At 42.7% G+C, this 25,692-nt stretch overlaps 1 protein-coding gene across 1 annotated transcript in view; it reads right to left on the minus strand.

Moving 5' to 3' along the window:
* Positions 1–5,943: 5,943 nt before the first annotated feature.
* The window catches only part of LOC125889206 (protocadherin-16-like), a 92,556-nt gene continuing 72,807 nt past the window's right edge, over positions 5,944–25,692 (minus strand). The window contains exons 9-21 of the mRNA XM_049576991.1: positions 25,286–25,443; positions 23,063–23,909; positions 15,106–15,345; positions 14,081–14,206; positions 13,720–13,929; positions 12,738–13,604; positions 12,531–12,644; positions 12,236–12,447; positions 11,760–11,911; positions 10,935–11,065; positions 10,368–10,654; positions 10,110–10,251; positions 5,944–9,604 (exon numbers count right to left, since the gene is read on the minus strand). Coding sequence (XP_049432948.1) covers positions 7,014–9,604; positions 10,110–10,251; positions 10,368–10,654; positions 10,935–11,065; positions 11,760–11,911; positions 12,236–12,447; positions 12,531–12,644; positions 12,738–13,604; positions 13,720–13,929; positions 14,081–14,206; positions 15,106–15,345; positions 23,063–23,909; positions 25,286–25,443 — 6,077 coding nt within the window. The 3' untranslated portion in view covers positions 5,944–7,013. The remainder of the gene's footprint in view (positions 9,605–10,109; positions 10,252–10,367; positions 10,655–10,934; positions 11,066–11,759; positions 11,912–12,235; positions 12,448–12,530; positions 12,645–12,737; positions 13,605–13,719; positions 13,930–14,080; positions 14,207–15,105; positions 15,346–23,062; positions 23,910–25,285; positions 25,444–25,692) is intronic.

Here is a 25,692-nt window from a genome sequence, read left to right on the forward strand (position 1 = left end):
TGACAGAAAGTTAACACAAAATGTAGTCCCCTGGAAATCCATGTACAGAAGCTTTTATAGAAAACTACATACAGACTTATTCATGTACACATGCTGATTTATTTACATCAGTGTGAGGCTATGGTTCACTTTTGATATAGCTTGTGTGCATGCTACAGAAGTATTAGCTAGTTTCCAAACTGAAAACCAAAATGACACCGTAGACACCCTTCAGTTTTCCTAGACTTCACATTCAATAAAGAGAGGATCCAGTTGTGTTAGTCTCTCCAGTTTTCTGCAATTTAGGATATGACTTAATTAACATTAAAGGGACAGTGCACTTTAAAATAAAAAAAATAAAAAACATTTTTCCTCTTACCTGTGGTGCTATTTATCAATCTACATTGTTTTGGTGTGATCTGAGTGTTGGAGATATCAGTGGTAAAGATGTCTGCTTTCTCTTGAATATAATGCAACTAGATGGGACTCAGCTTGTTGTGCATTTTAAAAGCAATGACTCTTTACGATATCATGACCTGGTTACTTATGAGAAGTTTCATAAAAGAACTATTTATTTTCTATCAAACTTAACCAGCCAATTGAATCACAGCACTGAATGAAGTGTGCATCTACTGCTAGCTCACCTAGCACCACAGCGCTAGCTAATGTTAGCTCAGAGGACCATTGATGTTCACATCTCCAGCTGTCACAGACACGAGCCTCCTGCCTATGAGCGCATGTCTGATTCCCTCTGCATATATACTAGCCTGAGTGTCAGACTGAAGCTCCCAGAACCTTCAGTCTGACATGACTTCCATTGAAGGTGATTTACAAGGGGGAGGGAATTTGATTTTTTCCCTAACCAATCAGTAGAGATCAACGACTCACCCAGAATCTGACGTCATTAGTATCCATGCCTCAGGGGTGCCGAAAACAAGCGAGCATTGCCCGTTTCAAATGTCTCTGTTGTCGTGCACGCCCAGCTGCATCACCGTTAAATCCAGTTTAGCAGCTTCCTTAATTTGGTCCTCCATTAACGCGAGTAGTGGTGAAATACCTCGCTAGCATCGTTAATGTGGTCTGTAGGATCTGTAGCGGTTGCCATTGTTGCTATCCTCACCAGTTACCCACCGGCGTACAGCTTGACATCGGTGTGGCGCTGATTGGCTAATCGCTAGACCCCCGGCGTTCATTGGTCCGTCCATTGTTTGGACGAGATAAATCACGAATTCATTGAAGTATGCCAGACCAGTAATGCAAGCCTACTCAGTTGAGTGGCCGGGGTCTATGGTCTGGAACCAGGCTATGGGTATACAGTTGTCGGGTGTAGTTTGTTAGAGAGAAAATAGTTCCTACAGGAAACTGCTCACAACAAGGTCTGCAGATTATCTTGAGTATCCTGGTCATAATTTCTATAAAAGAGACATTGCTGTTGAGTTTTTCAAATGTATTCATTTGGTGCTCTGAGCACCACAAGTCGAGTGACATCTAGTTCTAGTACATTCAAGAGAAGGCAGACGTCTCTACGGACAATATCTCTAACACTCAGCAACTCAGACCAGAACAATCTGGATTGATAAATAGCACTACAGGTAAGAGGAAAAATAATGTAGTTTTGATTTGGGGATAAACTGTCCCTTGAAACTTGTTAGAGTCCACGTTTCTCAAACTTCAACAATGGGCATGATGAGTAGGCTTACAATATTATCATGACCAACAGTCATAATGAAAAAAAAAATATGTGAATGACATCCAGCTAAACAAATACATATAGTTAAGTGGTTATCAGGAAACAGCATGCTAAGAGAAAAAAAACTGAAAGATCAAGGATTTTCAGTATCATAAAAATATGACAGCATTGACAGCTCTATAGGAGACACAGATTTTAAAGCAGTATGTCAGTGAAAGGAAAAGGGCACCCTGGCACTGAAGATTGCATGTTAACAGAGCAGCCTCCTGCGTATTCACTTTGCGTTGACGGGAAAATGATAGATTTCATTTGGTTTACGCAGAGCCTTTAATTTAAGCTTTGAGTAATGACTTGGCTTTTGCCCTCTTACTCATATCATCTGAGTTCTGTTGTGTATATACTGGCCCCTGATCCAAGGTGCTCGGTTTGGGTCACAGCATTCATCTCATAACCTGAGTCTGCTATGACACTCAAGTTGAGTGTATCATCAACAGGCTGTCCAACTCAGCCAGCTCCGCCCATATTTCCAGTCCACGGACAAAAAATACACACACGAATTCACCCCTGTGTGCGTGTGTGTGTGTAATTGCTCAGAATACCGCAGGGTTTAGGTTTCAGCTCCATAACCAGTCAGAGGCGGGCCTTGGAGCCGACAAACAGCACTCGTCCAGTTTCAGCTCTGTTTCATCAGGCAGCGGGAGTGTTGTCTTGCCTCGGGCAATATAAGAGTGATGCAATGAGTTCTCATGACAGGTTGGGTGGGGATTTTAAAAAATAACACTGTTTAGAAACATTGTTGACATGCATTAATTCTAACGTGAAAAAGTTCAAAAGAGCTCTGACAAATACATTTCTTGATATAAAAGTTGAGTATGTTACAACGCTTGAACCTTCTGGCGTTCGATGAAAAGTACATTGGGGTGATCATAGTTTAGTGTTTTTTATGTATTTGTTACATCACCGTATCATTTGAGAGCCATCAAATTTTAAACATAGAGATTTTATGTACAATATAAAACATTCTAGTAATACTAAACTCTGATTGTAGACAAATTTCTCAACTTTGCTTTACTTCACCTTGTTCTTACGTGTTATATGATCTGGGGAAAAGACATTTAGGGCAGTTAGCAGAAACAGCAACATAGACCAGCATTTCTAAAGCAGCAAAACAAGGATAACTGCAGAGACGATAAAAAAGAAGTAATAACAGTTTAAGATTTATTGGGAGAACATTAGCGGCATACGCCTAAAGATCAAAATGTGAGATTTGACCTGGGATTTGGTGTGGTCAGTTTAATATGATGAATGACTTCTAAGCTGCAAAACATATTGTGAACGAGATCTTTTGGCAAAATGGATGAATGGGCGTTAGAACACTAAAGCAGGATGGAAATAACTCTGGCTCCATTTGAATGTGGTGCTAATTTGAATAAACAAGGAATGGAATAAGGTTCATGTGAGAATTTCATCAGAGGCAACTTAAGGTTTCTTTATGTTATCCAGTGTGTTTTATTTCAAAGTCTTGTGTTTTGCCTTCATGTGTGTTGGAAAAGCTTCACTAAGAGCATTAACAGGACAGAAGGGAATGTGTCAAGGTTTTTGTTCATTGTTGTTCATGCCTGCTTTTTGTAGAAATGAGGGCATCTGTAAAGCCATTACTTCAAATAACTTCTGGTATTGTGATTTTGTTACATCAAATATGCCTATCAAGTTCTAAATAACACTTAATGGCTATCATTAAATCAAATATTGTTAATTTGAAATACATTTGCTTAGGACTGAGACAATACTGGGACTCAACTGGGCTGTTTGCCCACATCTGTCCACTTATCCTATTGCCCCTGGGACAAAAGGGAGTTTGAGTTGCAGAGTTTATACAAAGTCTTAGCTTGAGGTTACAGGGTAGTGACTTTAGATGTATTTAGATTTTGGAGGTCCGGGATGCCAGAAAATACAATTGAGCCTTCTGCAGGTGCCTAAATCAACAAAATATCTGATCTGGCCACCTAACTTCCAAACTCTCACGGTATGTCATGTGCTTTGCAAAATGTCACGTCACCACCTGCTTGTTAGACATATTGAATTTAAAACAGTGGTTGTCAATTCAACATCATACAGCTCTAAATACATCTATGGATTAACCGCACATAATGACTATCATCATATGTTTCATTTTCATACCATTTTTCTGAGCTGGTAAAGATGTGACAAAGGCGACAATTTGTTCACATAAGTACTTTAATCAGGCACTTTTTGCTCAAAAAGACTTCTCCGGATGAGCCTGGAATATGTGTGAGCATTTGGAGGAATTTCTCTTCTATGGCACCATCATATGCCCAGTTTGGACAAACATGAAATGTAAGTGGCAGGTAACACTGTTCAGTACAAAACAAAACAAACAACAAGGTACCTTCTATCAAATAGGTAGTGTTCATGTATATTTGGCCAAGGTCAGAATAGCATCCTTGTAAATAATTTACCAAGCTTCTCTGTTTCTTAAGTCTACCTATATAATAAATAAAAATACTGCAGAACGTTAGAATTAATTAAGATAATGTTAACAAGGGTCTAAAACTGGGGATTAAGCAAACAAAATACTTATATAACAATTTGAAGGAGAGAGGAATCTACATTTAGGCCATAGCAGGACTCTACTGCTCTAGTTATTAATGCAAATGTATACATTATTTCATTTTGTAAAGGCTGGCAACAAACACAATTATGATCATGAACGTATTTATGGCATAGGCATCTGTGTTAAAGTATTTTGTGAAATATGGCTGAACATGTACCTGACATGAATTTGCTCTCATTAACTAGGAAACATTCTCTGGTGGTGTTTGAACATTCATAAAAATACATTTTTACTTCCATCACACTGTATGTAACATTTGTTAGTATCACTTTTAATCCATATACTATTCTTTATAGTGCTAGGGTACAAATGTGGTCCAAAAGAACATTCATTACAGCTTCTCCGTAAATCTATACAAAAAATCAGGACAAAAATGAGAAAAACCTACTGCAAATTTCAGTGTCAGGATGGCACTGATTTAGAGCTTAAAGGCTATCTTTGGTATTTTTCAATCTGAGCCCTATTTCCCCATGTGTATGTGTGTGTATGATTCATAGGTACAACTTGTTTTAAAATTGTTTCAGTATTGAGGGAGGCGGATGCAGCCGGCAGCCACGAAACAAGCTAAAACAGTAGATATGGGGGCAAATGCGTCTCGTATAAGTTTGCGCATTAAAAGTGCTTTTTTTCACCACTGAGCGGTTCAGATCGCCAGTGCTATCTCTGTAAATAGCATACTAAGCATTTCCCTTACCCTTCACTTCCTCTGGGCTGTGTGTGAGATGTCATCTCGCGAGAGCTTTGCTTGTTGCCTGAAGAAAACAGAGGAACCATGCTGAGCGCCGCTCAGAGTGGCGCTGGTTGTCCCAGAGTACAGTTGAGAGTTTTACTGCATCGGTATCATGGCTGCATATTTACCTGATTTCAAGAATGAAGATGAACCCTTTTATTACAATGGCCGCCCGTACTTATTTGAGCCTGAGTATACGGACGAGGAGCTCCTACAAATTGAAGAGCAGACGAGGACAGCGAGAGAGGGACAATGAGCAGACGAGGGTGAAGCAGCGGCTGCATGAACGCGAATCTCTGAGGACTGGTGGTGCTCCTGTGGTTGCTGTGACTCCATGCCCACAGTGGAAGAATGTCTGTGTTGCAACGAGTGGGACCTGTTGCCCAGTATTCATGATCTCGATGTGTCCTGGGATGATACAGAAACTACCAAACGCTGTGAAACTACGTTAGAGGATTTCCCCCCTCTGATCAACAGGACAGTGCTGGATGCCTTTTTTTTTTTTTTTTTTTTTTTTTTTTACCTTTTTTCCTCAATAAATTGGAGGCGGCCAAAACCACAGGGACCAAATGGTCAACTATCCATCAAGTAAGTATAACTAATATGTCTTTATGCATGTAATTCTGATACCTAGAATTGTCTCCGAGACGCACATTTACTGCAAGCAAAGCTCTCGTGAGATGATGTCACACACAGCCCAGAGGAAGTGAAGGGTAAGGGAAATGCTTAGTATTTTACAGAGATAGCCCTGGTGATCTGAACTGGTCAGTGGCGAAAAAAGCACTTTTAATGCACAAACTTATACGGGACACATTTGCCCCCATATCTACCGTTTTAGCTCATTTCGCGACTGCAGGTTGCATCCACCTCCCTCAATACTGAACCAATTTTAAAACGAGTTGTACCTATGAATCATACGCAAACATACACATGGGGAAATAGGGCCCAGGTTGAAAAATACTGAAGTTATCCTTTAAGTAATGTTTTTCTGATATTTTACTGAGGAACAATAGATGAGTAGAAAAATGACCAGAACCTGCTTGCATTCTCTGACATGATTAGGTTGCTGATGGAGCAAACAGTTTTACATTTACCACGTAGCTGCTCAACGTTCTCCCTCACATGAAGTATTTTCACAATGCAAAATGAAAGCAGTAAGGCTCATTGTGAGAAATTAAAGCCAGGGCACCTGAAGGACAGGATCATTGGATGTCAGGTTTCATTTTCTTTTACAGAAAATGAAGGGACGTATGTTGAGGACTAAGACAACTTTTCAGCATTTCACATTCATGGTAACCTTTTGATGTGAGATCAAACACTGGAACCGTAGAAAATCCGATCACACAATAGTCTATTCTGACTGATGTTTCATTTGTTCAAGCAAGGACATCTCTTCCTCTATAAATATTTACAATAGCCAGTTACAAAAAACCCAATTCATAAAGCATTGATGAAGAGCTTCATTTAAAACCACAAGGTTAAGAATCATGAGAGATAAAACCAACTTACAGTACAAACAAGTATACAGTACAAACTACAAATATACAAATATAGAAATATATTCTGAGGTTTTAGCAACCTTTTGACACATTAATGCCATTTCTTGTCAGAAACCACATGTAAATATAAAAATATAGACAATGCTTTTGTACAAAATATTGACATCATGTATGAATCTCCATTCAAATGTGCAAATTAACACTGATCAACAGAAGAATGAGGAGTTTCTTTCACACAAGCATAAACAAAAAAAAAAAGTTTTAGTCCATTTTGGCCTGTTAGTCATGTAGTTTAATTTTTCTTCAGTAAGCACCACAACTTCAGTTATTTGGACTTCTTAGTGTGACCATGTGTACTCTTGAGAAAGAGAACAGCATTTACTCATTTCAGGTTGCAGCCCCTGTGGTCATACAGTAGAACAAGTCTGGGACAGCAATGACTCAGTCTTTATTCACCCTTAAAAAATGTGTCTTTAAAATTTAAATCCTCAGCTCTGCCTCCTCACTGTGCTCTAAATTGTGTTCAGTTGTGCTGATCATCGATGCGGAGGGGCCCTGTGAGACACTGAAGGGTGTGATTGCAGGAGAACGTGCTGCCAGTGGTGAGAGAGATGGGGAGAAACTTGGAGACATGGCAACGGAGGAGATGGATCCCTCTGCGCTGAGAGGGGATCTTCGCAAAGAAGCCAAGTGGGGGAAAGTCCTCCCCACGGCAGGCTTTGGAGGTACAGTTTTGGCCCCAGGGTGGGCCACAGAGGTTATGAGAGGTGGGGGGTCAATTCTTGACTCTGCCTTTGCTTTGTGATGAAACGACCTGCGAGGATGTGGAGGAGCTGTTTCATCTTTTAAACGTGCTATTTCAGTAAAGACATTAGCTAAAGGTTGGAACTGGGGACACCAGTTTAGCAGGTAGTCCCAGTTATAGCTGCCCCTCAGCTCCTCATCACTGGCCACGATGGCTGTCAAGGAGCCATCGACTGCAGGCTTTCCATCCTCTGGGAAAGTATAATCTTTAGGGTGGGAGATACTAAGTCCCCTTCCCACACCCACATACCCACCCCCTTCATCCCTGTAGACTGGCACCTGGCCAGCTAATAAAGTACTATTCAGACTGCCCAGTTTCTTCCCTTTGAACCAATCTATTGAAGGCTCACAGGACACATCTGATAGCTGATCTGCATCCTGCTGGATTCCAGAATCCGGACCTCGGGCAGAGATGCGCTCCTGCATGGAGGATGAGATACTTGACACTCTGGGGTATTCATTGATCATTCTGATCTCATCATCCTCTGCTGCTTCTGCCTCCGCAGAGCCACGTCCACTGGAGTGGGAAGGATCCAAGGATCCTCCACGAGTGTATGGACCCCCACTGCTGCCACTCTGATCAGCTGTGTATCCAGGAAGAGCCTGATGGTAAATCATTTCACTTGCTGCTATCTTTGATTCGTCAAACTTGTGCAGCATGGTACCTGATGCCGGTGTCCGTCCATGTGCATTTCGGTCCCTCTTCTGCCGTCTTAATTTAACAAGAAAGAGTGCCACAGCAATTATTATTAGTATGACTATAGTCCCAAGTGAAACTGCAATGACGCTGATAAGAAGCATATTCATGTCATTAGTGAGACCAAAAGATGTACGGGTCACGTCTACAGTAACTTTGGCCACTGCTACACGCGACATCTCCAGAGGGCTGTGAGCAGTCACGTCCAGTGTCATTAGACGCAACTCTCTTTTAGAGCGACTCACATGTCTACTGTTGCTGTCCATCTTTAAGAAAATCGCTCCTGTTGATTTATTGACTTCAAAATAAGGCGAACTGTCTGCTAGGGAGTAGAGGACAATGCCATCCACGCCTCCGTCCTCATCTCTGGCTTGGACTTTGCCAATGATCTGACCTTTCTTTGCTCCCTCAGGCACTTCAAATGAGAACTCTGAGGAGGTGAAAACAGGATCATATTCATCCTCCCCTGTAACATAAACCTGCACTGTTACAGTAGCAGAATAGTTGCCAGCATCCATGGCAACAGCCACAAAATGGAAGGAGTTAACCCTCTCAAAGTCAAAAGTAGAGCGAGTCCGTACTTCTCCTGAAGTTTGGTTCATGAAGAAGGCCTCTCTTACCTCTTTAGAGTTGTCTAACATGAAGTACCTCAATTGTCCAAAAACCCCTCTGTCATGGTCAATTGCATGCAGCATGGTGACTAAGGCATTCTGGGGTTGGTTTTCCCTGATGCTCGCAGTTATGAGTTTGAGGGGAAAGAAGGGCCGGTTATCGTTGATGTCCTTCACCTCAATACTAACTGGGGCCAAAGCGTAGTGCCCTAGACCATCAGTAGCCTGGACAACAATCATATGGGACCACTGTCTCTCACTGTGTAGAGATCTCTGCAGCCTCAAGGCTCCAGTCCACCGGTCCACTTGGAAAAGGTCTGTCTCGTCCCCTGAGCTTATGGAGTATTGCACTTCTCCATTGGGAGCAGAGTCTGGATCTGTGGCAGATAGATGCAAGATTTCTGTCCCTGCTGCTGCACCCTCACTCAGTACTACACTGTACTCTGCTCTGCTGAAAGCTGGAGGGTTGTCATTGGCATCTGTAACACTGATGAGGATGGGCACACTAGAGCTACGCTGAGGGATTCCACGATCCGATACCACAACAGTCAGGTTATAACTTGGCACTGATTCAAAGTCCAGCTCCTCCACCAGGATCAGGCTGCCAACTGTCTGGAAACCCTGTCCCTCCAAGAATCGCACGCTGCTCTCAATCTGGAAGGCATTACCTGAGTTGCCACTGGCAATGGCAAAATCAAAACCACAGTTGTCCCGAGACAGGTCTCCATCCACAGCTTCTAAGGTCAGAACAGTTGATCCAGGAAGCCCATCTTCACTGACAGTGGCTCTGTACTCTGACTGGTGGAAGATGGGGGCGTTGTCATTGACATCAGACACTTGTACCTGCACAGTGGCAACTGATGAAAGGGATGGAGTGCCCTGATCCCGCACCTCAATTATCACCAGGATGGAGGGGTTCTTAAAGTCAAACTCTGTTTTTTGGTTGACAAACAGAGTACCTGTAAGATTAAAAAGAATGTGGTCAAAAAATCAGCAGCTTTATTTAAATTGTCTCTTCAGAGCTCATCATATTAATTATCAAAACTGTTCATTACACAGGGTAGTTTGCTATAAAAATAACAATGAATGACTCAAATAAATAATTGAGCTATAATTACATTTTGTAAAGACAGTCGCAGGTTTAAAGGGAACATTATTTGAGGCAAAGGAATTGCATTTTACAATAGGAGACAGAATAGCTTGGGGCAAAAAGAGGTCTCTTTTATAATACGCTTATTTTTAGATGCTATCTCAAGCAAAACATCGGAGGCAAATAACATTAAATCTGGCTTTCAATGATTTTAATGAACAAAATGATTAAATATTTTGCAATGTCTGTGGCAAATATGTCCAAACCTCAAATGTGTATCCAAGGAGAGCCATAGGGGATCATGTTTTTATGAAGGTTAATTAAGTGGAACTCTGGTTAGAAAACAACCATAAATGTGCACACATTAACCTTACCATTGCTTGGGTCAATGTAGAAGACGCCTCTAGTTGATGACATTACTCTGTAGGTAATCTTCCCGTTGTCCCCGGAGTCACGGTCAGTGGCTGTTACTGTGATGACTGCACTGCCTGCTGGGAGGTGCTCTGATACAGTCACCTGATGAGAAACACAGTACAAATATAGGTATATCCATATAAATACTTAATATGCTAAAACTCAAAAAGGTGTTGGTAGACGTAGGTGTTAAGACAGGTGTGTGAAGGTAGCTGCACCTGATACAAGTCTTGTGTAAAGGTGGGGGCATTATCGTTCACATCATCCACCAGCACAGTAATGTTGGCTTCGCTTTGATGCTTGGAGTCGGATGAGCGGACGGTCAGAGTGTACCACGTCCTTTCCTCATAGTCCAGAGGGCCAGTCAGAGACACCCCTCCTCCATAACGATGAATCCCGAACATGCCTTGGCTGTTTGTATCCAGGTATAGTGTGTAGGAGAGGGCTGGCCCTGAGTCTACGTCATTTCCTGTTACTTGGGTGATGACTGTGCCGATCAAAGTATCTATATAATAATAAGGTGGAGAGGCAGAAGAAAAAAATAGGTTGCAGCTGAAAGGAAGCACAAAGGCTTTCAGTAAAAAAAAATCTTTATTAAGAAATATCCTGTTCTGGAAAGCCTTGATCTAACAGACAGGAAATGAACAGAGGAACTTGGCAATAGTTTGTTTCGTAATAGGGTCAGACTTTTCTTACTGAGCCCTGCTGAGCGAGCTGCCAGGGAGTGTGATGGGAGGCTTTATGATAAGATCACTGCACTGACTTCCACTGTGAAGCTGACTTACCCTCAGGCACTCGGATCTCCTGATGCACAGGAATCATGGGACTGTTGTCATTGAGGTCGATGATGATCACAGTGAGGGTGGCAGAGCCAGCCAGTCGTGGGGTTCCTCGGTCTGTTGCTGTAACAACAAGCCTGGTGCCACATAATGAATGTCAGTGTCTGAACTTTAAACTTTTATGAACTTGGTTGTGTAATGTTTCACCCCCCACCAAGATCAACCTCTTTTTGCTTCAGACTGAGCATTGCTGCAAAAGATTTTTTTATATGTTTTATATATTTTTTACAGTAAATAGAGCCCACTTGTTTTGTTGTTGTACAAATCTGGAATTCATGAGTTCTTATTTTCAACTTTAAACGTGACTGCAAATCAAATTAAAAAATCAATAAAACAAAACTTCTTCACAATGTGATTTTAAAATAACATCTGCCAGGCAAACATGATTTCTTTATAGCTTTGATAACTTTTTATAACTTTGCTGCATGACCATCAGCTTATTTGCATTTTCTCCCAAATCCTCTCTTCTCTCTCCATAACTGAAAACATTTTCTGAGCAGCCCTTGTTAAAAGATGACCAAATGCAGTAATGTAAACTGATCTACGCCTTTAAAAAAAAAAAAAAAAGACTTGGCTATTTTTAATGGAAATGTGCACAAAAATAGCTTTATCATTAAAACAATAACGTTATAACAAAGTTATTTGAGAAGGGATGGACATTATCATAGTAACAAACATTAAACAAGTGTGCGTCAAGGGCAGAGATGAGCTGAGGGGAATTACATGGCAGGATGTGAAAACACACAAAGAGAAAAAAAGGGCAAAACTCACTTTGTCTGTGTCCAGATCTCTCTGTCCATTATGGCTGCAGTGGTGATGCTGCCAGTCAGCGGGTCTATCTTAAACAAACCACTCATGGATGATGACCTGATAGAGTAGGTCACTTGACCATTTTGACCCTGGTCCAGATCATCTGCAGCCACCTGAGGAAATGACCAACCCATTTTGGAAAGGAAAATACAGAAATATTTGCAACAGCTGTTTTAGTGTAACATGAACTAGTGAGCAATATTGGACTTGGAAGTCAAGAGTTAATAAAAATGGGCTATATGGACCTGGCTTCATGGCACAAATGTTTCTATAGTATATTCAGTTGGGACAATGAGAACACATGCAACTGAACAGAGTAATTTCTCTACACTGCTGAAACTATCCAGATTTCTAAAGCACGAGTTCTTTTTTTTCTACAACTTCACACTTTAAAAACAGCCAACCATAATAAATATGTGAGGGACAGGCTACTGCACCTGAATAATGGGAAAATCGTAGCCTTGTGCCTCCCTAATGTAGGCTACATAGTTCTGGAGTTGGAAGCGTGGCAAGTTGTCATTGACGTCCTGCAGGATTAAGTTGACAGCCATGTAGGAGCTGGAGGATGCAGTCTCAGCTTTCACCACAAGGCGGAGTTTCGGGGTCTCCTCAAAGTCTAGTTCTTCAGATTTCTGGACCCATATTTCACCTAGATCACAAAAACAACATTGAGTCACACTGTGGATTTGGAAAACATTGTTTTAGAGAGTATGCTGCCATTTCTGCACTTACCCGTAATGGGGTTTATTCCAAAGGATTGCATTCTGTTTCCACTGAAAATACTGTAGCTGATACCAGTTTGAGAGCCATCGGGGTACTGGGCCTGAGTCTGTGTTACTACAGTGCCTATAGGATGAAAAACATATTTGGTTGAAACCTTTTACTTCTATTTACTATAGATACACAAATATCCAAATAAAAGATTTAATATTAATAAACCTTTAGCAGCATTCTCCTGAAGACTGACATCTCGAGCTGTGCGAGAGAAGCGAATCCCCCTGTAGCTCTGTTCCCTAATATAAATGATAACAACCCCAAGGGAAGACTGAGCTGGGTTGCCCTGGTCCATGGCCTGAACTATCAAAGTCCTCTGGCTTTGGGTCAGAGTCTGCAGCTTCTCTGTGGCCTGGATATCTCCTGTCAGCGAGTTGATGGTGAAGCCCCTCACGGGGTTGGCGAAACGATAAAACACAGAGCCATTAGCCCCAAAGTCTTTGTCCTCTGCCCTCATGGTAGCCAGCACTCGGCGGCTGGACACGCTGCTGGCAGAGATGTTCACAATAAGTGGGTCCTGAACGAAGAAGGGTGCATTGTCGTTCACATCCTGAATGTAGACAGTCACCTGAGCAGTGGAGTTACGTGGGTTTGCAGGGGAGGAGTCAGTGGCACAGACCTCAAAGGTGTAAGAGGCAGTTCTCTCTCTGTCTAGGGGTGCTGCTGTGATGATGCGGCCTGTGTTCTGGTCTATGATGAACATGCTCTGGGTGCCACGGCTCAGAAAGTACAGCACCTGACTGTTAGGGCCCTGGTCCAGATCAATGGCTTTCACCTCCAGGACCAGTGAGCCAATGGGAACATCTTCCGAAACATCCGCAGTGTAGCTGCTACTCTGAAACTGGGGGCTGTGATCGTTGATGTCCAGAATGGTCACCTCCACCGTAGCGGTGCCGCTGAGGGGAGGATGGCCCTGGTCCTGAGCTGTGACCGTTATTGTGTACCCAGCCCTCTTCTCCCGATCCAGAGGCCTTGAGGTGGACAACACACCTGACTTTTTGTCCAGGCGGAAGTCTCCCGATGGATCTCCAGCTGCAAGAAAAGCAAGGGCAAATTGTTATAAACAGTCATCAAAGTTATTAAAATGAACAAAATGCAAAATCATGGGAGCTGAATAGAACTGAAACACAACAAATTGCCAAATCACCTGTAATTTTGTAGTTTAATTCCCCACTATCTCCTGCATCCTGGTCAGTGGCTCTCAGGGTAAACAGAGGCAATGCCTCCAGGTTTTCAGGCACCTCTATGCTGTAGTACAGACGGCCAAAGAAAGGAGCATTGTCATTCTCATCAAGCAGTCTGATCCTCACTGTGGCTTTGGCATAGTTGGGGGGAAGGCCTTCATCTTTTGCATAAACTGTCAAAACATAAAAAAAACCCACAAGACGAAATTAATTGTGATCTTAAAGAGATGGTTCACAAAGTAATGCTTAATATTATGTATGTAAGAGCAGTGGTCTTAGGGCAGGTTTCATCTACGATGGTGTAGGACAGTCAGAGGGCAGTACCTGTCACTGTGTAGTACTCCTGGAGCTCCCTGTCCAGCGATTTAGTGGTTGTTATTACACCTGTCACTGGGTTGATGCTGAAACCCTTCTCTGAGATACCACCATATGTCACCTGCCCATTGGTTCCTACACAGAAACACACAGTGACTATCCTTTAATTTAAAAATGGATTGCAAAAAATATAAACCAATAACAAATGTCACCAAAGCTCACAAAGTTAATTCCTATGACCTGGAAATATTTGACAAAAAACAACAGTATTTAGAGGGTATTTGGATTTCACTTGTTAACAGTTTGTGTATGTATTTGTTTGTTTGTCATTAGTTTTGCTGTCTAAGCGTTTGGCAGTGATGACCCTCCCTCAGGTGTCTGGATGCCAGATTGCGTGCTAACAGAAAGAAGTCTGGCAACCTCACCTGTTTACTTCACTAATTGCTTTTGGAGAGAAAGTTTATAATCCTTCTGTTTTATGTGCTTCTGACTAAGTCTGAGGGAATGCGCCCTCTCTGTAGCCCAACCCCCGCCCTACTGAGTCCACAATTAAAAACAACTGTTAATGTCTGTAATGTGGACACATACTCAGCACATGAAGGCTGAGAGGAATTACAGGCCTTTTTTATTGTTTTAAGTGCTGAAGCAGCACAATTTGTATCTATTTTTAAAAAATCCACACACAAGTACATACAGCATGATTTAAGTAATTTGGAGTTAAAAAGCTGTCTACGTGTCTTGGTTAAAATGCGGCTCAATTTGGTTGAAAAGACGTTTAGGTTACATGTAACTACATATAATCAGCATTTCCATGATTATATTTCAACATGTAGTTAGGACCTTTTTCACATCAAAATATAGTTACTCAAATAATGTTGAAACTATGGTTATGTGTAACTTAGATGTCTGAAACATTAATTTTCCCACCAGCCAGTTTTAGCCTAGTAGTCCCTGTGAACACATGGTTGCTTAAAAATTAGAATTGCCTGCACCAAAGCTGTAGTAACTAAGTCAGTGCACACTGTATGTCTCACCTTGGTCCAGATCAGAGGCAGACACTGTCAACACAGTAGTTCCTGGAGGCTGGTTCTCAGAGATCTGGGCTTCGTACAGGCTCTCCTCAAACCAGGGCACCTCATCATTAACATCAATCACGTGAACACACAGCAGCTGGCTGGACGAGTGCTGGGGTATCCCATGATCCTCAGCGGTTATTGTGAGGTTAAAGACGTCCTGCTCCTCACGGTCCAGAGGTTTGAAAATAGACAGAGAGCCTGCAGAGAGATGAATCAGAGGTGAAATTTGAGGAGAGATTTCCTGTATGTGTGTGCATGTGTGTCTGTGTGTGGGTGTACTTTATTACAGCCTGTTTTGCAGAGGCACTTACACACGACAACTACTTTATAAAAGCGTGCTATCAAAGGCAGTAAAACATGCCACTGTCCATGGTTGTGTGTAGTCAATGGATTTAAAGCAAGTGTGAAAAGTTGCCGTGTGAGGGCCAAATCATAGTTAATCTCCTCCACACACACAGCCTTGCCTACCTGAGTGCTACCACCACCACTGCTGTAACAGCCCAACAGTCTGGCCACAGTTTACGAGATTTTCCATTGGAGAATGCCGCAGCCATCGAGAGAGAAGCAGTAAACACACGCTCTAGACACGCAACAGCCAGGCCTGCCGTGCTCCGTAGAAATTAGGGGCACCCTTGCCTTTTCATTATCCTGCCCTAAGAGGGTAGAGCTTGCATTGATTCAATTTCAATTTCATGCTTTAAAATGAGCTGCAACTGTTAAAGAAAGAGGGCCAGGGCTGTTTGGTTTTAACTTTTTTGTGCATGTTTTTGCTTTGTATCTTGCTAGGACTGAGATAAGTTGCCCCTAAGCCTTTAATCTGGTAGGAGTTACAGGCTGGAATATTTTCACCAAATTTGACTCCTCTGTGATCCTGCCATATCCCTGGTCACTGATAACACATGGGCAGAAAAGAAGACGGTGGGAACCAGGGGAAAGTTTTTTTTTGTTTTGGATGTTTTCAATTCCAACATCTTAAGCCTATGTGAGGTTTGTGGCGCCAACACTTTGGACTGCAGTGTGAGGGTTAGTTAAGGTTGCTCAGACAACAAACACATTTTTCTTTTCTTATATGTACAGGTCATTTATCAAAATTGGATGTGTTAATCCCTGAATGGTGCTGTCTTCTGTAAAGAAGCAAATCACTATATCACAAGGGTACTCTCCCTCTGCTCCAAAAGTGAAATTAATGACCTCCCTTCTGACAATGACTGATGAGAATGTGTCTTACTCTGTGACTTTATATATTCCTAATAATAGCTTGATAGTCCTCTCTATTGTGGAAGACTGTGAGTAAAAGTAATGAAAACAGAGTGTGCAGAGATGGTACCAGGTCTCCAGTCACTGACCCCAAAACGGGAGCAAACCAGGTGCTCTGAGGATTAACTCTGTCAGTATTCTAACAAATATCCAGTGTGCATGAAAACACTTCAAGATGAGCCCACATACTGGGCTGAAGCAGAAGTGGCATGCATGACAGACGCTGAATGTTTCCATCCCCAGGCTGCTTTAGGGGGCATCCCGGTTGGCGACTTGAAGGGAAAGGCGGAGCCAATGTTGACACGTGTCTCAAACACCACAACAAAGGCCACAGGACCAAATAGCCCAAGGTCAACTTTGACTAAGTGACAGAGTCTCACGCAAGCACACAAACACATATGTGCAGGCCTACACACACACACACACACACACACACACACACACACGCACACACACACACGTGCATACACATAAACACGCGTAACTGATCCTTTCTCTAATGGTTCCCAGAAGCCCAGGCAGGAGGTTCTTTGGTCTTTCATGGGAATAGATCCACAATAACAGATGATGGTTTGTGTGTGTGTGTGTGTGTGTGTGTGTGTGTGTGTGTGTTCAATATCTGGCAGGCTGCTCTGTCTGTCTGGCCTCCAACTGAGAGAAATAAGTCATGAAAGGTGAAGCAAGAGTTGTGCGGCGCTAAGATGCAAGCAGAGTATTACGAGAGTTTGTGTGTGTTTATGTAGGGAGAGATTTCGTAATTGGGGTGGGGTGGTGGTGTGGAAGCACATGGAAAGGTGAGCACACATGCAATGCCAAGTGAAATTTAAAGGTGGCACAAATGCGAAAAAAATACCATAAAAAGATCCAAACAGATGAAGATCTGCTTGTCTGCTTAAACTGAAAATATTTTAAAATGAGCAAGGGGTTTGCAAGACACAGTAATTCTAAAGAACTGGAGTTCCCTACAGGGGCTGGAAATACAAAGATAGAAGACTAAAGAGTTGCAAATGAATAGTTGCAGTTCCATTAAAGGGCCAGTGTGTAAAATGGGTGAAAACAGTGACATCAGTGGTCAAATTCTAGATTGCAGGGCTCACTCGCTGACCCCTCCCGTCGGGTAAATGACGGTGGCCTCGTAGGGACAAAAAGCCTTGCGCACAAGTTTTTCAGGAGTAGGTCTATCTAGCGACGAGGTGAATGTTTATTTAGAAATGTAAGCCATGTTACCATATTGTAATGAATCACTCACGAGCAGGAGACCAGAGGAGCATTCGGGAAAAAGGCCCGTTTATTTGAGCACTCCAGAAACTCCGGTAACACTCCAGGGGGTAAAAGACTCCGTCCCAAACTCTGACTCTTCTAGCGTAACAGACACACTTCATAACTTTACACATACAGTACAGGCCAAAAGTTTGGACACACCTTCTCATTCAATGTGTTTTCTTTATTTTCATGACTATTTACATTGTAGATTCTCACTGAAGGCATCAAAACTATGAATGAACACATGTGGAGTTATGTACTTAACAAAAAAGGTGAAATAACTGAAAACATGTTTTATATTCTAGTTTCTTCAAAATAGCCACCCTTTGCTCTGATTACTGCTTTGCACACTCTTGGCATTCTCTCCATGAGCTTCAAGAGGTAGTCACCTGAAATGGTTTTCCAACAGTCTTGAAGGAGTTCCCAGAGGTGTTTAGCACTTGTTGGCCCCTTTGCCTTCACTCTGCGGTCCAGCTCACCCCAAACCATCTCCATTGGGTTCAGGTCCGGTGACTGTGGAGGCCAGGTCATCTGCCGCAGCACTCCATCACTCTCCTTCTTGGTCAAATAGCCCTTTCACAGCCTGGAGGTGTGTTTGGGGTCATTGTCCTGTTGAAAAATAAATGATCGTCCAACTAAACGCAAACCGGATGGGATGGCATGTCGCTGCAGGATGCTGTGGTAGCCATGCTGGTTCAGTGTGCCTTCAATTTTGAATAAATCCCCAACAGTGTCACCAGCAAAACACCCCCACACCATCACACCTCCTCCTCCATGCTTCACAGTGGGAACCAGGCATGTGGAATCCATCCGTTCACCTTTTCTGCGTCTCACAAATACATGGCGGTTGGAACCAAAGATCTCAAATTTGGACTCATCAGACCAAAGCACAGATTTCCACTGGTCTAATGTCCATTCCTTGTGTTTCTTGGCCCAAACAAATCTCTTCTGCTTGTTGCCTCTCCTTAGCAGTGGTTTCCTAGCAGCTATTTGACCATGAAGGCCTGATTCGCGCAGTCTCCTCTTAACAGTTGTTCTAGAGATGGGTCTGCTGCTAGAACTCTGTGTGGCATTCATCTGGTCTCTGATCTGAGCTGCTGTTAACTTGCCATTTCTGAGGCTGGTGACTCGGATGAACTTATCCTCAGAAGCAGAGGTGACTCTTGGTCTTCCTTTCCTGGGTCGGTCCTCATGTGTGCCAGTTTCGTTGTAGCGCTTGATGGTTTTTGCGACTCCACTTGGGGACACATTTAAAGTTTTTGCAATTTTCCGGACTGACTGACCTTCATTTCTTAAAGTAATGATGGCCACTCGTTTTTCTTTAGTTAGCTGATTGGTTCTTGTCACAATATGAATTTTAACAGTTGTCCAATAGGGCTGTCGGCTGTGTATTAACCTGACTTCTGCACAACGCAACTGATGGTCCCAACCCCATTGATAAAGCAAGAAATTCCACTAATTACCCTGATAAGGCACACCTGTGAAGTGGAAACCATTTCAGGTGACTACCTCTTGAAGCTCATGGAGAGAATGCCAAGAGTGTGCAAAGCAGTAATCAGAGCAAAGGGTGGCTATTTTGAAGAAACTAGAATATGAAACATGTTTTCAGTTATTTCACCTTTTTTTGTTAAGTACATAACTCCACATGTGTTCATTCATAGTTTTGATGCCTTCAGTGAGAATCTACAATGTAAATAGTCATGAAAATAAAGAAAACGCATTGAATGAGAAGGTGTGTCCAAACTTTTGGCCTGTACTGTATACTCGTTTACCATACCCAGTGGGGACCCCCTCCCCTCTCTGCTCCACCAACCTCCAGCCCGCACACTGACTGACAGCGTAGCCAGTAAACAGAGCTCAGCTGTTTATTTAGCCTAACAATATCTCCGGACTATAGTAGCTGCAATGGACGACTTTGAATGCAATTTTGAAGAGTTTCTTGTAGGGGACACAGACCCAGAGCCATACCTGTTTGAGCCGGAGCATACAGATGAGGAACTCCATGTGTTTGATGCTGAGCGGGCGAGAAGAGAGGCTGAATGCACAGAATGGGATTCGGTGCTACTGCTACCATTGCTGGGGAGATATATCATCAGGAGGAAAAGTGCCGCAGAGAGTGCATCACAAGGAGTGAAGTTGCGTCTTCTTTTCCTCGCAGACGACAGTTCGGGTTCATTCTCTCCTGTTGCGTGGTAAGTGTGGTCCATTCGCAAACTTTATAACTAAAAAAACTTTTCACTACTCTCTATCGACGAACTACTAACACTCTGCTGTTTCCTCCTCCTTCTTCCTTCCTTCCGCTGTCTTCGTTGGTTCATTTATACACGCGAAACGTGTTCTCTGGCTGACTGGATTGTCCGCTCGGGTTGCCTTACATAGATGGCGGCGCAAGATGGCGACCTCTCTAAAGCAAGGCCCTTGCTATATATATATACAGTACAGGCCAAAAGTTTGGACACACCTTCTCATTCAATGCGTTTTCTTTATTTTCATGACTATTTACATTGTAGATTCTCACTGAAGGCATCAAAACTATGAATGAACACATGTGAAGTTATGTACTTAACAAAAAAAGGTGAAATAACTGAAAACATGTTTTATATTCTAGTTTCTTCAGAATAACCACTCTTTGCTCTGATTACTGCTTTGCACACTCTTGGCATTCTCTCCATGAGCTTCAAGAGGTAGTCACCTGAAATGGTTTCCACTTCACAGGTGTGCCTTATCAGGGTTAATTAGTGGAATTTCTTGCTTTATCAATGGGGTTGGGACCATCAGTTGTGTTGTGCAGAAGTCAGGTTAATACACAGCCGACAGCCCTATTGGACAACTGTTAAAATTCATATTATGGCAAGAACCAATCAGCTAACTAAAGAAAAACGAGTGGCCATCATTACTTTAAGAAATGAAGGTCAGTCAGTCCGGAAAATTGCAAAAACTTTAAATGTGTCCCCAAGTGGAGTCGCAAAAACCATCAAGCGCTACAACGAAACTGGCACACATGAGGACCGACCCAGGAAAGGAAGACCAAGAGTCACCTCTGCTTCTGAGGATAAGTTCATCTGAGTCACCAGCCTCAGAAATCGCAAGTTAACAGCAGCTCAGATCAGAGACCAGATGAATGCCACACAGAGTTCTAGCAGCAGACCCATCTCTAGAACAACTGTTAAGAGGAGACTGCGCGAATCAGGCCTTCATGGTCAAATAGCTGCTAGGAAACCACTGCTAAGGAGAGGCAACAAGCAGAAGAGATTTGTTTGGGCCAAGAAACACAAGGAATGGACATTAGACCAGTGGAAATCTGTGCTTTGGTCTGATGAGTCCAAATTTGAGATCTTTGGTTCCAACCGCGTGTCTTTGTGAGGCAGAAAAGGTGAACGGATGGATTCTACATGCCTGGTTCCCACTGTGAAGCATGGAGGAGGAGGTGTGATGGTGTGGGGGTGTTTTGCTGGTGACACTGTTGGGGATTTATTCAAAATTGAAGGCACACTGAACCAGCATGGCTACCACAGCATCCTGCAGCGACATGCCATCCCATCCGGTTTGCGTTTAGTTGGACGATCATTTATTTTTCAACAGGACAATGACCCCAAACACACCTCCAGGCTGTGTAAGGGCTATTTGATCAAGAAGGAGAGTGATGGAGTGCTGCGGCAGATGACCTGGCCTCCACAGTCACCGGACCTGAACCCAATCGAGATGGTTTGGGGTGAGCTGGACCGCAGAGTGAAGGCAAAGGGGCCAACAAGTGCTAAACACCTCTGGGAACTCCTTCAAGACTGTTGGAAAACCATTTCAGGTGACTACCTCTTGAAGCTCATGGAGAGAATGCCAAGAGTGTGCAAAGCAGTAATCAGAGCAAAGGGTGGCTATTTTGAAGAAACTAGAATATAAAACATGTTTTCAGTTATTTCACCTTTTTTGTTAAGTACATAACTCCACATGTGTTCATTCATAGTTTTGATGCCTTCAGTGAGAATCTACAATGTAAATAGTCATGAAAATAAAGAAAACGCATTGAATGAGAAGGTGTGTCCAAACTTTTGGCCTGTACTGTATATATATATATATATATATATATATATATATATATATATATATATAAAAGCATAGTTATAAGGCTACGAAAACCAAACGAATTTTATTTTATAGCGATTATACACTTGTACATATTAATGGGTAGAATATTCAGATTCAGATTCAAATTGACAATAAACCATGCCAAATATTACACACTGGCCCTTTAAAATTTAAAAGAAAAACAGGGGACAAGGAAAAACATTCTGGAGGTTGAAATTAAACATAACGTTGTGTTGTATCTAAATACTATGAAGGCGTTTTAGGGTGGAGGGGGAGGGGGGTAATGTATGAGGGGAAAAAAATTTGAATTTTTGAAATTAAAGAAGTAAATTTACATGCAAAAAAATCATCACACCATAGACGCCAATGGTAAACAGGGAATACCAGCAAACGTTGAGACATTGGATGACTGTTGTTTCAATGACCAATCAAGACATCCCATTATGGTTAAAAAAATAGTTTCAAAATGAAGGTTGTGTCAACGTCAAGGACGGGGAACATCGAAATATGACGTTATCTTTATTGGGTCTATTCAGTTAATCTGCTAAACTTTATCTACACAGTGTGCATTCAGCAGCTTTATACAATTATTTGTCGACTAAGTCTGAAAATAACAGGCCAAGGCTGACTCACACGGGACACAAACCCCGGTCTCCTAGGTCAAAGTCCTGTGCTTGTCCCATTGATCTACAACAACTTCCTCCCCACATGGATTCTGCCACTCTTTATACTATGTCACCTGACTTTCTTCCAGAATGCCCTGAAGGCAATCCTCTCTCACATACGCGCAAAGACAGGTTGGATAAACCCCTTTGGCTCTAGAATATGCAAGTTTTTTCTCCCATTAGTGAGGGTTTTTTTCTCATAAATTAACCACTTTAATCTCAGAAATTTGTCTCAGAATATTATTCACTCCCATGGCTCCATTTCTTTTAACCCATAATGGCCCTTATACAGCGTTGTATAATGCATCTTGGAGAGGGAAATTTGCCTATCCAGAATATCATTTTCTTCTAAACACTTCTGTCAGATGTATGACTTATACAACACTATCATCAGACAAATCATGGTTGATTCTGCAGTACCCAAAATTAAGTTTTATAAAATGTATAAATGTATTGCAATGCTACTGCAATATTTGTGTATAAAAAAAGCAAACATTACTTGTTGTTTTTCAATAACATGCAAACTGGTATCAGGCATGTCACCTGTGCAACTAACCCATCTACAACCCAGACCTCCACGCCCTCCATTTGTGCCTTGCAACATGAAGCAAACATCACCTTCTGTATTGGCACTGGGCTGGACTTACCCGTGTTGGGGTTGAGGCTGAATGTTCCTCCAGTGTTGCCTGACTGAATGTTGTAGGTCACTCTGCCATTCTCCCCTTGGTCTGCATCTCTGGCCATGACATACAGCACCACAAAGCCCACCGGCTGGTCCTCCATCACACTGACAGCTGTTGGCGAGCTGAACACCGGTGGATTGTCGTTCTCATCGGTTACATACACCCTTGCTGTGACTGAACCCCAGCGACTCTGGGTGGCATCAAGGGCAGAGTCTGTTGCCTTGACAACCAGTATCAGGTTGGAGGTGACTTCATGGTCCAACTCCTGAGCCAAGGAGAGAACCCCAGTGGAAGGGTTGAGGGTTAGTAGGCCAGGAGTGTTTGGCCACTGATGGAGAATGGAGTACTTCAGCTCGCTGTTGGGCCCACTGCCATCCTTATCTGTTGCCTGGAAAGTATAGACAGAGGAGCCAGCCTCCATGCTCTCAGAGATGACAATGGTGATGGGGTCCTCAGGGAACTGAGGGGCGTGGTCATTGCTGTCCTCTATGTCAATGTCCAGATGGACCAGGGTGCTGCTAGGAGGGGCCTGAGAGAGGTCATCTACTTCAATCTGCAGAGTGTAGCGTGCGTCTCGTTCATAGTCAAGAGGACGAGCCAGGTACACGTCTCCAGTCAGACGGTCCACCACAAAGGTCCCATCCCGGGCTGTGCCCCCGACCACTGTGTAGGTTACCTCCCCTTCCTCTTGACTTTCTCTGTCACGAAGGCGGACTGAGCCAACAACAGAGCCAGGCTTGGCCTCCTCCACAGAGTTGAAGGATATGGAGAATGAATTGGTCTTAGAAGTAGGTCTGTTGGTGCTGAGAACCTGTAATAAAGAACACTGTATGAGTATTTGTAGACAGAGCAATGCAAACTTACATGCCCAGTGGCAACTCAAGTTAACAATGTCAAATAATAAAGAATGGAAATATTTCATAGATTTTGGGCAAAGCAAAAACAGATTTGGTCCGCTGTATGTGTTCACTGGGAACAAATGAAATCGGTTACAAGAGGTTTTTATAGACTTGAATAACACGCCTCCTAACCTTAATCACACTTAATCTGGTACTCATGTCGCTGCCAGGAAAAATAATAGATGATAAAAGTAACTCAATCAGAGGGGGAAATGCTAAGATGGTTTGAATTTAGCACTGGGACACACTCCTTTACTGTGTATAGCTTTACACTTGCTTTGATGAGAAATGTCTTCAAAGACTACAGCATTATTACATCTCTCCTTTGTATGAAAAGAGCACCATAAGTAACACACATGACACACTGTTTTAATAAAACACACAGCTGTAAACGGGGGAGGGAGAGGGAGAGGCTGTGCTGATCAAATTTTCAGCAGCATCACTGACGTTCACTGCGTTTTGCAGGCTGAAGGGGTGATCTAGATACTCAGCATCCTACAGCACAGTTCCCACAGTAAGTAGGCACTCCAAAAAATATGCCGTGTTTGTTGTGAAATCATACATGACAAGCTGTAAATTGGTTCCACATTAGATGGAAAAGGAGTGTTCCAGAAATAAATTGGTATAGTCCCATCCTATCATCGATGGATTTAGAAAATCAGTCTGAAAAGATGATTAAAGGAAATTATAGAAATGCGTCAGCGGGCAAGAACAACACTGCACTGTTTAATCCAATTAACTAATAATTATGACTTTCTTTTTTTGTTGTTGGAAAGGAGGAAAAACTGAACTGGCACTTAATGGAGCTGTTTATATGGCAACTCTATTTTCCTGGAACCTATAAATCTACGTTCCCTTCCAGGGTTCTTCCATTGTGTCCATTCTCTGTTCTATATTAAATATTAACTGAATTACCTTCAATGCTGTATTTTACGTGAGTGTATAGCCCTGCCGCTTATTGCGGGCTACTGTATTAAAAAAGTGTTGAAGTCATTGAGTATGACCTCGATCAGAGCAGTCTACAGCTGGCCCTCATCACAAGCCAGCTGGGAGTATTTGATTCAGACCCACTTTTCCATTTCAGATAGAAATTTCCCTTTTGAAAAGTCACAGGGGAAGAAAAGGGAGGGGATGGGAGGGAAGCTTGTCAGAAGTGCGGCTGATATGTCTGCAGCTAGTCTGAGGGGCCCAGAGACATGGATCCTCTCAGCCCCAAGTCTATTCTTTGATATGAAAAAGGTGAGTAGTGAGGGTGTTTGTGCTGGCTGAGCTCCAATGAAAGTCTGACCTGAATGGTGAGGGAGCAGGAGGTGCTGCGAGGGGGCAGTCCTCTGTCAGTAGCTGTCACCGTCAGAGTGTACTCAGCCCGCTCCGAGTGGCTGAGAGGAGATGATGAGCGCAGCTCCCCAGTGTTTGGGTTCAAAGAGAAACGCTCAGCCCTGGGACCTTGGAGAGAAAGAGAGTCCAGACTTTAACTGGATGTGATATACATGGAGGAACAAAATACACAAACCTAGCAAGGCAGTTGTGGCATTTTGTCAGCATAAAAACATTTTCAGACATAAGTGATAGATGTTGCCTATTGACTCAACCATGGTGTCATATGTTTACAGTATTTACACGCATGAATACGAATAATAATCTATGTGATCTATGTAGTACTTTTTCTAAACACAGTTACAAAGTGCTTTGCAC

This window comes from Epinephelus fuscoguttatus, linkage group LG5, assembly GCF_011397635.1.
Source record: "Epinephelus fuscoguttatus linkage group LG5, E.fuscoguttatus.final_Chr_v1".
Lineage (NCBI taxonomy): Eukaryota > Metazoa > Chordata > Actinopteri > Perciformes > Serranidae > Epinephelus > Epinephelus fuscoguttatus.